Source organism: Miscanthus floridulus, chromosome 9 (genome assembly GCF_019320115.1).
Source record: "Miscanthus floridulus cultivar M001 chromosome 9, ASM1932011v1, whole genome shotgun sequence".
NCBI classification, from domain to species: Eukaryota; Viridiplantae; Streptophyta; class Magnoliopsida; order Poales; family Poaceae; genus Miscanthus; species Miscanthus floridulus.
In genome coordinates, this window is record NC_089588.1 from 35,497,972 (window position 1) to 35,512,369 (window position 14,398).

The 14,398-nt window shown below is 47.3% G+C and overlaps 1 protein-coding gene and 2 pseudogenes across 1 annotated transcript; all 3 read left to right on the top strand.

Moving 5' to 3' along the window:
* Positions 1-2,806: 2,806 nt before the first annotated feature.
* LOC136479652 (uncharacterized) lies at positions 2,807-9,966 on the top strand (annotated as a pseudogene).
* Positions 5,189-6,366, top strand: LOC136483849 (uncharacterized; annotated as a pseudogene).
* A 1,681-nt stretch (positions 9,967-11,647) lies between the features above and the next one.
* On the top strand, positions 11,648-12,907 carry LOC136479653 (uncharacterized mitochondrial protein AtMg00810-like). Its single transcript, XM_066477442.1, has one exon. The coding sequence runs from the start codon at positions 11,648-11,650 to the stop codon at positions 12,905-12,907; it is 1,260 nt and encodes a 419-aa protein (XP_066333539.1).
* The last annotated feature ends 1,491 nt before the right edge of the window (positions 12,908-14,398 follow it).

Sequence of the window (14,398 nt, forward strand, 5' to 3'; positions counted from 1 at the left end):
AGCTCGGCGCCTAGCTCCTGGCGCCGTGGGCACTGGCGCCAAGCCTCCTTTCCTCTCCCTCCCTCGCTCTGCTGGTACTTTATTGCGCGTAGCTTTTTCGGCAACAGGATGGCCGGATGGTGGCTGGAAGAGTACTGTGCAGAAGTTGGAGCAGTTATCATGGCTCGTGGGATGGGTATGTACGTACGATTACTACGTCCCTACGTGTTTAGATTTTTTATTGTCTGTACAGGTTGCGTCATGTCAATGCCACTCTACCCACTCCGCCCCGCGCGAGCGGTGCTCGACTGCCCACACCACGCGACAAGACCGCCGCTATAGTGGACGGGAGGAGGGAGGGGGGACGTGTGATGGGACAGGGCGAGACTGCGAGGGCCCCGCTTGGCGTCGGGCATGCTATCGTTACTGCTGCCATTTCCTGTTGGACGGTGAAATAGTTGTTCGCTATAGTGGACAGTGAAATAGTTGTTCGCTTAAAAATTGCCCAAAAAACTCTGGGATTTAAAAATTGTTCTAAAAAACTTGATATTTTTGCTTAGACAATATATTTGGACAAATCTTAAGTATGGGATTTATTCCTTAATTAGCATAGTTCACCTTCAATAAATAGGGGTATATTGGTATTTTTGTTGAGCACTAATCTATCCTAAAATCATAGAACATCAAGTTTTTTTTTTGGATAGAGGTAGAGTATGTAGTGGTTCTTAAAATTATAGCTAAAAGCTGGATAGATCTCTAAATCCATGGGTAAGTCACTGTAATAATAATTCCGCCTGTACAGAATGATTGAAGTGAATTGAAGGAGACCACTAGCGAGCATACGTATATAATAGCAAACATGTTGGCACGTTGCAACGGAATACCTTATCGCTCGATTAACCTAACAACTTATAGCTCAGAGATTTACGTAATAGTTGGATTATCTATTTCAAAACGTATATGAGTATGGTTCTAACTTATAAGAACAAAGTTGTGAATCTGTGTCACGTATAAGACAGAAAGGGGCGCAAGAGCATTGTAGAAAGGAAAAAAAACAGACAGACAGAATAATCATCCTGTTCGCTTGGTTTATAAGTTGTATTTTTTTAGCCAACGAACAGTATTTTTCTCTCACAACAAATCAACCAACAGTACTTTCAGTCATGACTTATCAGTCAAGCGAACAGCGCAAATCATTTTACTCTTCTTTTACTTTTCGAACTATGGTCGCGTTCTCCGTATCTCGTATTTGATCCGGATTATGACACATGTTCATATGAGTTAGAATAACTTATGTCTAATAACGATGGCACAAAGTCCTATTCTAAACTATAGTATATTAGGTTTCGTGTAACTTGCTAGTTAATATTAGGTAGGTTTGCGTCAGCCTAAACGTAGCACGAAGAGTCCTATTCTAAAATATAGTATATTAGGTTTCATGTAACTTGCTAATTAGTACTAGGTAAGGTTTACGTCGGCCTAAACATAGCATGATAACATACGCATAAGCACAAATGACGAACAACTTACAAGAGGCGAGAGAAAGCAAGAGAGGAAAGAGGCAAAACACACGTAAAAGGTGGAACCGTGGAAGGGGTACAAAGACAAGCTTATAGCAGAGGTACACGCAAAACGTAGAACGATTGCATGTCCGGCGCCAAGCAGGAGAGACTAGCACCAACAGGAAAGGGCAGCAGTAATGTCAACGAGAGCGAACAACTATTTCACCATCCACTATAGCGAACAACTATTTCACCGTCCACTATAGCGAACAACTATTTCACCGTCCAACAGGAAATGGCAGCTGTAACGATAGCATGCCCGGCGCCAAGCGGGGCCCTCGTAGTCTCGCCCTGTCCCATCACACATCCCCCCTCCCTCCTCCCGTCCACTATAGCGGCGGTCTTGTCGCGTGGTGTGGGCAGTCGAGCACCGCTCGCGCAGGACGGAGTGGGTAGAGTGGCATTGACATGACGCAACCTGTACAGACAATAAAAAATCTAAACACGCAGGGACGTAGTAATCGTACGTACATACCCATCCCACGAGTCACGATAACTGCTCCAACTTCTACACAGTACTCTTCCACCCGCCGTCCGGCCATTCTGTTGCCGAAAAAGCTATGCGTAATAAAGTACCAGCAGAGCGAGGGACGGAGAGGAAAGGAGGCTTGGCGCCAGTGCCCACGGCGCCGAGCTCGGCGCCAGCGTCTATGGCGCCGAGCTGCCTGCCAAATCAACGCCACGTCAACATCGAGCCCAAGATCTCGGCGCCAGGACGCTGGCGCCGAGACGTGTTAGCTCGGCGCCAGGACGCTGGCGCCGAGACGTGTTAGCTCGGCGCCAGCACCAATGGCGCCGAGTTAAGGGTCCATATTCTGAAATCTTTCCACCATATGTCTATTTTTGAGAAACTTTAAAAAAAAGGCTAAAATGTAAAAAATTCGGGCGATCCTGATACGATAAACCTTGCACCGTCTTTAAACATCTTCTATGGGATGGTACTTGGCCAAGGAGCACTGTATCTTGTGGCATGCGTGGTCGAGATCTTCCCATTCATCCCTCGAAGATTTATCATCAACCGTGGGGGATTCAAAGGTCAGTGGGGAGTAGACTTTGTCAATTTGTACTACTTATATGCCTTGGAGAAATGCATGGAAAGAAATGTGCTTGCTCCAAATATCAGCCTTTGCAACTTTGCCATTAATTATCTAAACTCAGACTCAACCAAGAGGCAGCTCCATGGGATCCGGACTGCACACACCCTTCTACAGAGGGATCCAACTAGAACACAGCTCCTTGTGAAGCTCAAAGCATCGACCGAGACGATGACCAGAGTAATGAGAATGCTGCACCGGACAGGCCGAGACAGAGAGGATGAAACCATTAGACTATTTTCAGCGAAGGTCATTGATCAGCTTGCCAAAAGCCACCTGGCCGTCAACTGCCCTGGGATAGTTCAGAATGTGTCTCTACTATTGGATTATGGTAGCCAGCGGAAGAGAGGGAACCCGCTTCTGGACGCAGATGACGAACAAGAGCAAAATAATGATGATATGGTATTTCTAAATACCAGTACCACTAGTAATCAAATGGAAAAGGGAGATGAAATTCTGAACAGTGGTAATCTTCTCAAAACACAAGAGGGCTCAACACAACAAATTGGTAGTTACGAACACAACTCCTGGATAGCCAGACGATGGCAACAAGTTTCTGAATTCTGTTCAGTTCCCCAGGAAGGACCACTGACAGAGCAAGATCTTCTTCCAGTAATTGGTATGTCAATTATTCAAAGCCTAGCTACTTATGATCAAAGCAATTGTGCAAAGATCAACAAAGCGACCGACCTCATCTGGAAGATCACAAGATTCACAAGCTTTTACACAAGTGACAACAAATATACTGACACTGAAAAGAAGGTCCTTGTTCAATCATCATTGAAGCTACTCTACAGGCTCACAAGCATCGATGGGGAGATGGGCATAACACTGAGGCAGAAGATATCGAAGCATCCCTTTCTCTTGAGAAATCTCTCAGAGATCCTGGGAGACATCACAAGCAACTATGAGACGAGGAAGTTGGCGGCAGGAATTATTAGAAACCTTGCTATTAATGCCAGCATGAGACAGGCGATTGGGCGTGTCCAAAGGATCATTGCAAGATTGATGCATGCGTTTCTCACTCCAGACGAGCCCTCCAGTAGCACAGGTGCAGGTGTTTCTCACTCCAGAGAAGCCCTAAGGAAGGTCGCAGGACAAGCAGTAGCACTGTTGGCAATAGGCAATGTCGACAACTGCCTGACTATGCTAAGGCAAACAGGCTATTCATTGATTGAGGAACTCATAACCATGATCCATGTTGAAAGGTATAGATGTGCTGTGCAGCAAGTTTGTTGCGGAGTGTGTGCATGCACGCTCGACCTGAGCTCAAAGACACGGACTTGAAGCAACTATCTTACATCTCACGGATGGTGAGCACTACTAATCCAAGCTACTATGTGTCATGTGTGCAATGTGCAAACTATGCAAAGGCTGAAACATGTTTCCATTTTCTAAAGAAACTAATCCAATCTGCTACTCAATCCGTTCCAAGTTATGTTCTCTTTAATTTTAGCATAAATCATTTTTTTCTAACTTCAGTCAAGTTTATGGAAGATGTATCAACATCTACGATATCAATTCAGTTTCATTGAACTCTTTAAGAAATGTTGTAACAGTGCATTTATTTTAATTTGTACAATTCTTAACACATTTTTTCTAGACTAATGATCAAAGCAGAGAAATTTGACTTGTGACAAAACTAAAAGGAATTATAATTTGCAATAAGTGACTTACCTCAGATATCATAATATTTCACTGTAGGGTAATATATTTAACACTTGACTAATTAGGTGTAGTGTAACTGCAATATTTCAGATTATGTTTCATGTTCCTCTTTTCATGATAGGTGCTAGAAAGAATACACCGTGCAGAAGGTGAAGAACTAGAAATCTTCATTGCCCTTAGTTCACATATATATGAAGCCATCCCAGAGGAGTTCGCCCGAGATTTTGAGTATGGTCAGATTAAGGTTGTTAGATGTATAGGAGGTATATGTGTTTTCCCTCTACTTGGAGGGCTTCTTTGCATATGTACATGTGTATACTAGCCCTCTTGGGCCTCGCAATACAGTTGGTTGGCCTCATTCTACTTCTAACATGGTATCAAGCTAGGTTTCCATCCTTACCTTCGGCTGCTGAGCAGCAGCTGGCGATTTCTGCCCAACCCCGCCGGCCTCCGCATCCCACCCTCGCGCTGCTCCGCCCCGGCCATCCGACTGCATCGCGCAGCGGTCGCGAACCCGCGCCGCACGCTCGCGCGCCCCTGCGCGCCGGCCCGCCGACCGCTCGCGCGGCCCTGCGTGCAACCGCGCCGCTCGCGCGGTCCTGCACGCCACCGCGCCGCCCTCCCGCGCCACCGCACTGCGCCTGCTCCCTCCCGAGCGGCCCTGCGAGCCGGACGCCTCCACCTGCGTGCGCGGCTCGTCTCCCGTGCAGTTGCTCTGCTGCCACTCTCATCTCAACTCTTTCTGTCTCCCTCTCCTCTCTTCGTCTGCGCCTGTATAGCGAGCCGTCGGTCTTGTGCTAGCGAGCCGGCCGGTCCTCCTCTCCTCTCTGTAAAAACAAAAAAACAACAACAAAAAAAAACAACAAAAGAAGAAGAAGAAGAAGAAGAAGAAGAAGAGAGGCTCGTTCTCTCCTCCATGGCGTCTCCCGGACGTCCTGGCCATGTTCTGGTCCCTCGGTGCCCTGTCATTTTCAATGGCACCAATTGGAGCGATTTTGTTTTCCACATGGAGGTCCACATGGATGGGCAGCTGCTGTGGGGCTACCTCACGGGTGAGCGGATCTGTCCTCCCCGTCCTCTTCTTCCCACGCCGCCCACATACCCGCCAGATGCTGATGATGATGCCAAGAATGCTTTACTTGAGGCATTTGAGGCTGAGATGGAGAGCTACCAGTCTGATCTCGGTGTCTATGAGACTTGGCTGCGCGAGGAAAAATCTGCTAAGGCTATCTTACTTGCGAGCATGGAGGTCGATCTCTCGTTATCCCTTAGAGGTCTTGCCACTTCACACCTTATGTGGGCTCACCTCCGTCGCAGCTACGAGATTCGTAACGAAGCGATGTACCTTGCTGTTGTTGACGAGGCTCAGTCGCTTCGTCAGCTTGACTCCACAGTTGAGGACTTCCACCGTCAGATGACAGCTGTCTGGCATCGCCTGGACAGTTTGGGCGCTGAGTTCTGCGGTGGTGGTACTTGCCGGTGCTGTGACCGTCACCGGGACCAGAGAGACATTCTTCGCCTTCACGAGTTTCTCTCTCGGCTTCGTCCCGAGTTCGAGACTGTTCGAGCACAGTTGCTGACTCGTCGTCCGCGCCCATCGCTCTCAGAGGCGATGCCTGAGTTATGAGCTGAGGAGACACGTCTTCGAGCTGGGGGTGTGACTCGTGTTCCGCCGCAGCCCTCCGTCCTAGCAGCCACACCTCCCCAGGTCTCTCCGCCTCCGTCTCAGCCCTCTCCTGTGGTGACGGGGGCACCTTCTGGTATTCAGTGTGGCTACTACAAGATCTATGGTCATGAGGAGAAGGATTGTCGCAAGAAGCAGCGCGACCGATCAGGGCGTCGTGGCAGACGCTCTTTTCAGGACTCTGGTGGTTCCTCTACTTCACAGAGCACTCGTTCCGTGTCTGCAGCGGAGCAGGAGGTTCTTTCCCTATTTCGTCGCCTCACTACTGCAGCTCAGGCCTCCGGTCACGGGACTACAGCTCAGGCTTCTAGTTCCGCTCCTCCTCCGTCAGGTATATCATCCCCATGGTTCCTCGACTCTGGTGCCACTTTTCATATGACACCTCATGCAACACACTTATCCTCTCTATCTTCCCCCGATCCACCTATTTCTGTTCGCACCGTAGATGGCACTTCTCTTCCTGTTGCTGGGAGAGGTGTTCTTTTGACCTCTTCGTTTAATATTCCTACTGTTTCGCATGTTCCCAAACTCACTATGCAACTCTTGTCTGCGGGTCAAATCACTGATCATGGCTGTCGCATAATCCTTGAGTCTGATTCTTGTTGTGTTCAGGATCTCTGTACGGGCCTCTTGGTGGGAACTGGGCCTAGGTGTCGGGACTCCCAACGCCTCTGGGAGCTTGATTGGTTGCGTCTTCCTTCACCCGTTTTGGCTCCCACATCACCCAGTTCTCCAGCATCCGTGTCAGCTGCTTCGTCTACCACTTCTTTTGCACAGTGGCATTGTCGTCTTGGCCACCTCTCTGGTTCTAGATTGTCCACCCTTGTTGGTAGTGGTGTTTTAGGTCCGGTTTCTGGTGACACTACTCTTCATTGTACGGGTTGTAAACTTGGCAAACAGTTGCAACTCCCCTACCCTTCTAGTGAGTCTAAGTCCCAGAAACCTTTTGATCTTGTTCACTCTGATGTATGGGGTCATGCACCTTTTGTTTCAAAAGGGGGTCAATCATATTATGTTATTTTCATTGATGACTATTCGAGATTTACCTGGATTTATTTGATGTCTTCTCGTGGTCAATTTCTTTCTATTTACCAGCAATTTGCCACCATGATCCGTACCTAGTTCAACTCTCTCATTCGAGTTTTTCATGCGGATTCTGCTGGTGAGTACATCTCCACTGCTCATCGTTCCTACCTTGCTGAGCAGGGTACGCTTGCCCAATTTTCATGTCCTGGTGCTCATGCTCAAAATGGTGTTGCTGAGCGCAAGCATCGCCACACTCTTGAGACTGCTCGTGCTCTCTTGATCTCTTCTATGCTTGCTCCTCATTTTTGGGCTGAGGCTATTTCTACAGCTGTTTTTCTTATAAATCGCCAACCCTCTACTTGTCTTCGGGGTTGCACTCCCTATGAGCGTCTTTTCGGCACCCCTCCTTCCTATAGCCATCTTCGTTGTTTTGGGTGTGTCTGTTACGTCCTACTTCCACCTCATGAGCGCACAAAACTCACTGCTCAGTCTGTTGAGTGTGTTTTTCTTGGGTACAGTACGGAATATAAGGGTTATCGCTGCTATGACCCTGTTGCTCGTCGGATGAGGATTTCTCGGGATGTCACCTTCGATGAATCCCGGCCTTACTATCCTCGTTCCCCTTCCGGTTCTTCTAGTACCACTGAGTCCCTCTCATTCCTCACTTTACCTGAGTGGTATCTTCCGCTGTCGTCTCCATCGTCTTCGCCCCCTCAGGTATCTTTTACTCCGCCTCCACCACCACCACCTACTTCTCCACCTTCACCACCTCCTCCTACCTCTCCACCACCAGTCTCTCCTCCACTATCATCGTTGCGTCCTTCCCGTGAGATCACTCACTACTACACTCGTCGTCCGCGCCCGGCGCCACCACTTGACTCTTCTCCATCCGTCCTTGGACCTCCTCCCGAGTTTCCTCGTTATTCTCTTCGTGATCGCAGCACCCTTCGTCGTCCCGATCGCCTTGGCTTCACTGCTGCCGTCTTGGCTGAGCCCGCGACCTATCGAGAAGCTGCCGTTCACCAGGAGTGGCAACATGCTATGGCTGAGGAGATTGCTGCCCTAGAACATACTAGCACCTGGGATCTTGTTCCTTTGCCACCTCACGTCACACCTATCACTTGCAAGTGGGTGTACAAGGTAAAGACCCGCTCGGATGGCTCTCTTGAGCGCTACAAGACTCGTCTTGTGGCGCACGGCTTCCAATAGGAGCAAGGTCGTGACTATGAGGAGACCTTCGCTCCTGTCGCGCACATGACTATTGTTCGCACTCTTCTTGCAGTTGCTTCTGTTCGTCAGTGGTCGATATCCCAGTTGGATGTCAAGAATGCCTTCCTCAATGGCAAGCTGCGAGAGGAAGTCTATATGCAGCCACCTCCAGGATACTCTGTTCCTGATGGCCTGGTTTGTCGGTTGCGACGTTCTCTCTATGGCCTCAAGCAAGCTCCTCGAGCCTGGTTTGAGCGTTTCTCCTCTGTTGTCATCGATGCTGGTTTTACGCCAAGTGATCATGATCCTGCTCTTTTTGTTCACACTTCCCCTCATGGTCGCACCCTTCTTCTTCTCTATGTCGATGACATGATCATCACGGGCGATGATTCCCAGTACATTGATTTTGTGAAGCAGCGTCTCAGTGAGACATTCCTTATGTCTGATTTGGGTCCCCTTCGTTACTTCCTTGGTCTTGAGGTCACCTCCACATCTGATGGTATTTTTCTCTCTCAGGAGAAGTACACTCAGGACATTCTTTCCCGTGCTGCTCTCACTGATCACCGCACTGTTGATACTCCTATGGAGCTTGGTGTTCACCTACGACCCACTGATGGTGTACCACTTGCTGATCCTACTCGCTATCGTCAGCTTGTTGGGAGTCTTGTCTACCTTGGGATCACTCGTCCTGACATTTCTCACTCTGTGCATATCTTGAGTCAGTTTGTCTCAGCTCCTACCCAACTCCACTATGCTCACCTCCTTCGTGTTCTGCGATACCTTCGTGGAACTATCTCTCGGCGCCTTTTCTTCTCTCGTTCTAGTTCTCTTCAGCTTCAGGCGTATTCTGATGCGACTTGGGCGAGTGATCATTATGATCGCTACTCTCTCTCTGCTTATTGTGTTTTCCTTGGCTCCTCCTTGATTGCCTGGAAAACCAAGAAGCAGACTGCAGTTTCCCGCTCGAGTGCTAAGGCTGAGCTGCGTGCTATGGCGACTGTGACTGCGGAGGTGACATGGCTACGATGGCTTCTTGAGGATTTTGGTGTTCCTGCCACTGCACCCACTCCTCTCTCTTCTGACAGCACCGGTGCGATCAGTATTGCTCGAGACCCAGTCAAGCATGAGCTCACCAAACACATTGGCGTTGATGCTTCCTACATGAGATCACAGGTGCATGATCTGGTTGTGACGCTCCACCATGTGCCTTCAGAGGTTCAGTTAGCTGATTTCTTCACCAAGGCACAGACCCGGGCTCATCATAGATTTCTACTCTCCAAACTCAGTGTTGTAGATCCACCATGAGTTTGAGGGGGGGTGTTAGATGTATAGGAGGTATATGTGTTTTCCCTCTACTTGGAGGGCTTCTTTGCATATGTACATGTGTATACTAGCCCTCTTGGGCCTCGCAATACAGTTGGTTGGCCTCATTCTACTTCTAACAAAGGTAACATTTGTGAAGCAGCTTGTCGACGCGTTGAATGCGAACATGGAGCCTAATGCTGATTGCCCTGGGATCAGGAGAGTGATACTTGAACAAGCTCTAAAGTTGATGGAGTATGACTCTAGTAATGTTAATTGTTTCCGTAATCTCCGCATGATAGAGGTACTATCGATGGTGGAGGAGGCCATCTCAGAGGCTGAGAACTACACCATCTTCATGGGTGATGTAGGGCTAATGGAGGAAGGTGAACCTTTATCCTCACTTGTGGCAAGGGCTAAACAGCTATTGGACGTCCGTTGAACATGACAACCATCGGAGATATAAGAAGCTCAGTGTAAACTTGAGCTGTGAACGTCTAGAGTTGTTACTGTCAAGGTATATGTCAGATGAGGTATTTTTTAATGTGTGCTTTCATGTTGTTGTTTAAGTGTCACTGCTAGTGAAATCATTGTTATGTGTAAGAAACTAGGCATATGTGAAACGTAGTTATAAGTAAGTTAGTATAAAGCTACTAAGCCAGCGGCATCCTATATATTATTACTCTATTGCTTTGTCCTGCAGATTAGTTGATTTTTAGGCATATTCAGTGCTGAATATTTGTTATCAACATAAAATATGTATTGAAAACAATGGCGTCTGTGTAGTTTCATGAATAAATTTGTCAGTATCACGTTCACAGTTAACTCACCAATTGTCTGCCGCATTCTCCTTAATCTCAAGGCGTTGTGGAGGACAAAACGTTTGAATCGGCTACTTCATCCTTTCCAATGCTATATGCATGCTAGGATTAGGAAATCTCATATACTAGCGGGTAACCCCGCGCGGGCTGACAATATACATACAACAGAATTAGATGCAGTGATAAAGGTGGTATGTATCAGCCAATTATGATTCAAACATAACATTTAGTTGTCTTGCAGGAGGGGCATGGATTAAGCAATATTTGAATATCAAAGAAAATATCAAAGAAGTATCAAAGAAAATATCAAAGAAGTGAACTGATATGAGTTATGTAAGGGTACACATAAGGACGCGTAACCGTGTAGAAACAGATAGCAAATAATGACATACTTTGTACATGGAGAATATGACTACAAATGTAAGAAGTATTTATGCTACAATGGACAATTTGCGATGTTGGGAACATACTAATCTTGCATATGTGCTCAAGAAAAAAGCGTCTAAATCTGCTCTAATTTGCACCTGAAGCTACTGGTCCCTGTGTACATATCCAAATCTGATGCTAAAAGTAAAGGAGGTTAACGAACAGAGTATTCTATTGATAGGTCGGATGAGGATTTCTCGGGATGTCACCTTCGATGAATCCCGGCCTTACTATCCTCGTTCCCCTTCCGGTTCTTCTAGTACCACTGAGTCCCTCTCATTCCTCACTTTACCTGAGTGGTATCTTCCGCTGTCGTCTCCATCGTCTTCGCCCCCTCAGGTATCTTTTACTCCGCCTCCACCACCACCACCTACTTCTCCACCTTCACCACCTCCTCCTACCTCTCCACCACCAGTCTCTCCTCCACTATCATCGTTGCGTCCTTCCCGTGAGATCACTCACTACTACACTCGTCGTCCGCGCCCGGCGCCACCACTTGACTCTTCTCCATCCGTCCTTGGACCTCCTCCCGAGTTTCCTCGTTATTCTCTTCGTGATCGCAGCACCCTTCGTCGTCCCGATCGCCTTGGCTTCACTGCTGCCGTCTTGGCTGAGCCCGCGACCTATCGAGAAGCTGCCGTTCACCAGGAGTGGCAACATGCTATGGCTGAGGAGATTGCTGCCCTAGAACATACTAGCACCTGGGATCTTGTTCCTTTGCCACCTCACGTCACACCTATCACTTGCAAGTGGGTGTACAAGGTAAAGACCCGCTCGGATGGCTCTCTTGAGCGCTACAAGACTCGTCTTGTGGCGCACGGCTTCCAATAGGAGCAAGGTCGTGACTATGAGGAGACCTTCGCTCCTGTCGCGCACATGACTATTGTTCGCACTCTTCTTGCAGTTGCTTCTGTTCGTCAGTGGTCGATATCCCAGTTGGATGTCAAGAATGCCTTCCTCAATGGCAAGCTGCGAGAGGAAGTCTATATGCAGCCACCTCCAGGATACTCTGTTCCTGATGGCCTGGTTTGTCGGTTGCGACGTTCTCTCTATGGCCTCAAGCAAGCTCCTCGAGCCTGGTTTGAGCGTTTCTCCTCTGTTGTCATCGATGCTGGTTTTACGCCAAGTGATCATGATCCTGCTCTTTTTGTTCACACTTCCCCTCATGGTCGCACCCTTCTTCTTCTCTATGTCGATGACATGATCATCACGGGCGATGATTCCCAGTACATTGATTTTGTGAAGCAGCGTCTCAGTGAGACATTCCTTATGTCTGATTTGGGTCCCCTTCGTTACTTCCTTGGTCTTGAGGTCACCTCCACATCTGATGGTATTTTTCTCTCTCAGGAGAAGTACACTCAGGACATTCTTTCCCGTGCTGCTCTCACTGATCACCGCACTGTTGATACTCCTATGGAGCTTGGTGTTCACCTACGACCCACTGATGGTGTACCACTTGCTGATCCTACTCGCTATCGTCAGCTTGTTGGGAGTCTTGTCTACCTTGGGATCACTCGTCCTGACATTTCTCACTCTGTGCATATCTTGAGTCAGTTTGTCTCAGCTCCTACCCAACTCCACTATGCTCACCTCCTTCGTGTTCTGCGATACCTTCGTGGAACTATCTCTCGGCGCCTTTTCTTCTCTCGTTCTAGTTCTCTTCAGCTTCAGGCGTATTCTGATGCGACTTGGGCGAGTGATCATTATGATCGCTACTCTCTCTCTGCTTATTGTGTTTTCCTTGGCTCCTCCTTGATTGCCTGGAAAACCAAGAAGCAGACTGCAGTTTCCCGCTCGAGTGCTAAGGCTGAGCTGCGTGCTATGGCGACTGTGACTGCGGAGGTGACATGGCTACGATGGCTTCTTGAGGATTTTGGTGTTCCTGCCACTGCACCCACTCCTCTCTCTTCTGACAGCACCGGTGCGATCAGTATTGCTCGAGACCCAGTCAAGCATGAGCTCACCAAACACATTGGCGTTGATGCTTCCTACATGAGATCACAGGTGCATGATCTGGTTGTGACGCTCCACCATGTGCCTTCAGAGGTTCAGTTAGCTGATTTCTTCACCAAGGCACAGACCCGGGCTCATCATAGATTTCTACTCTCCAAACTCAGTGTTGTAGATCCACCATGAGTTTGAGGGGGGGTGTTAGATGTATAGGAGGTATATGTGTTTTCCCTCTACTTGGAGGGCTTCTTTGCATATGTACATGTGTATACTAGCCCTCTTGGGCCTCGCAATACAGTTGGTTGGCCTCATTCTACTTCTAACAAAGGTAACATTTGTGAAGCAGCTTGTCGACGCGTTGAATGCGAACATGGAGCCTAATGCTGATTGCCCTGGGATCAGGAGAGTGATACTTGAACAAGCTCTAAAGTTGATGGAGTATGACTCTAGTAATGTTAATTGTTTCCGTAATCTCCGCATGATAGAGGTACTATCGATGGTGGAGGAGGCCATCTCAGAGGCTGAGAACTACACCATCTTCATGGGTGATGTAGGGCTAATGGAGGAAGGTGAACCTTTATCCTCACTTGTGGCAAGGGCTAAACAGCTATTGGACGTCCGTTGAACATGACAACCATCGGAGATATAAGAAGCTCAGTGTAAACTTGAGCTGTGAACGTCTAGAGTTGTTACTGTCAAGGTATATGTCAGATGAGGTATTTTTTAATGTGTGCTTTCATGTTGTTGTTTAAGTGTCACTGCTAGTGAAATCATTGTTATGTGTAAGAAACTAGGCATATGTGAAACGTAGTTATAAGTAAGTTAGTATAAAGCTACTAAGCCAGCGGCATCCTATATATTATTACTCTATTGCTTTGTCCTGCAGATTAGTTGATTTTTAGGCATATTCAGTGCTGAATATTTGTTATCAACATAAAATATGTATTGAAAACAATGGCGTCTGTGTAGTTTCATGAATAAATTTGTCAGTATCACGTTCACAGTTAACTCACCAATTGTCTGCCGCATTCTCCTTAATCTCAAGGCGTTGTGGAGGACAAAACGTTTGAATCGGCTACTTCATCCTTTCCAATGCTATATGCATGCTAGGATTAGGAAATCTCATATACTAGCGGGTAACCCCGCGCGGGCTGACAATATACATACAACAGAATTAGATGCAGTGATAAAGGTGGTATGTATCAGCCAATTATGATTCAAACATAACATTTAGTTGTCTTGCAGGAGGGGCATGGATTAAGCAATATTTGAATATCAAAGAAAATATCAAAGAAGTATCAAAGAAAATATCAAAGAAGTGAACTGATATGAGTTATGTAAGGGTACACATAAGGACGCGTAACCGTGTAGAAACAGATAGCAAATAATGACATACTTTGTACATGGAGAATATGACTACAAATGTAAGAAGTATTTATGCTACAATGGACAATTTGCGATGTTGGGAACATACTAATCTTGCATATGTGCTCAAGAAAAAAGCGTCTAAATCTGCTCTAATTTGCACCTGAAGCTACTGGTCCCTGTGTACATATCCAAATCTGATGCTAAAAGTAAAGGAGGTTAACGAACAGAGTATTCTATTGATAGCAATCTTTTGGGGGTGAATGTGATGGGGATTATTACCTTGTAAACAAAAGAGTGTAGTGTAGTGCT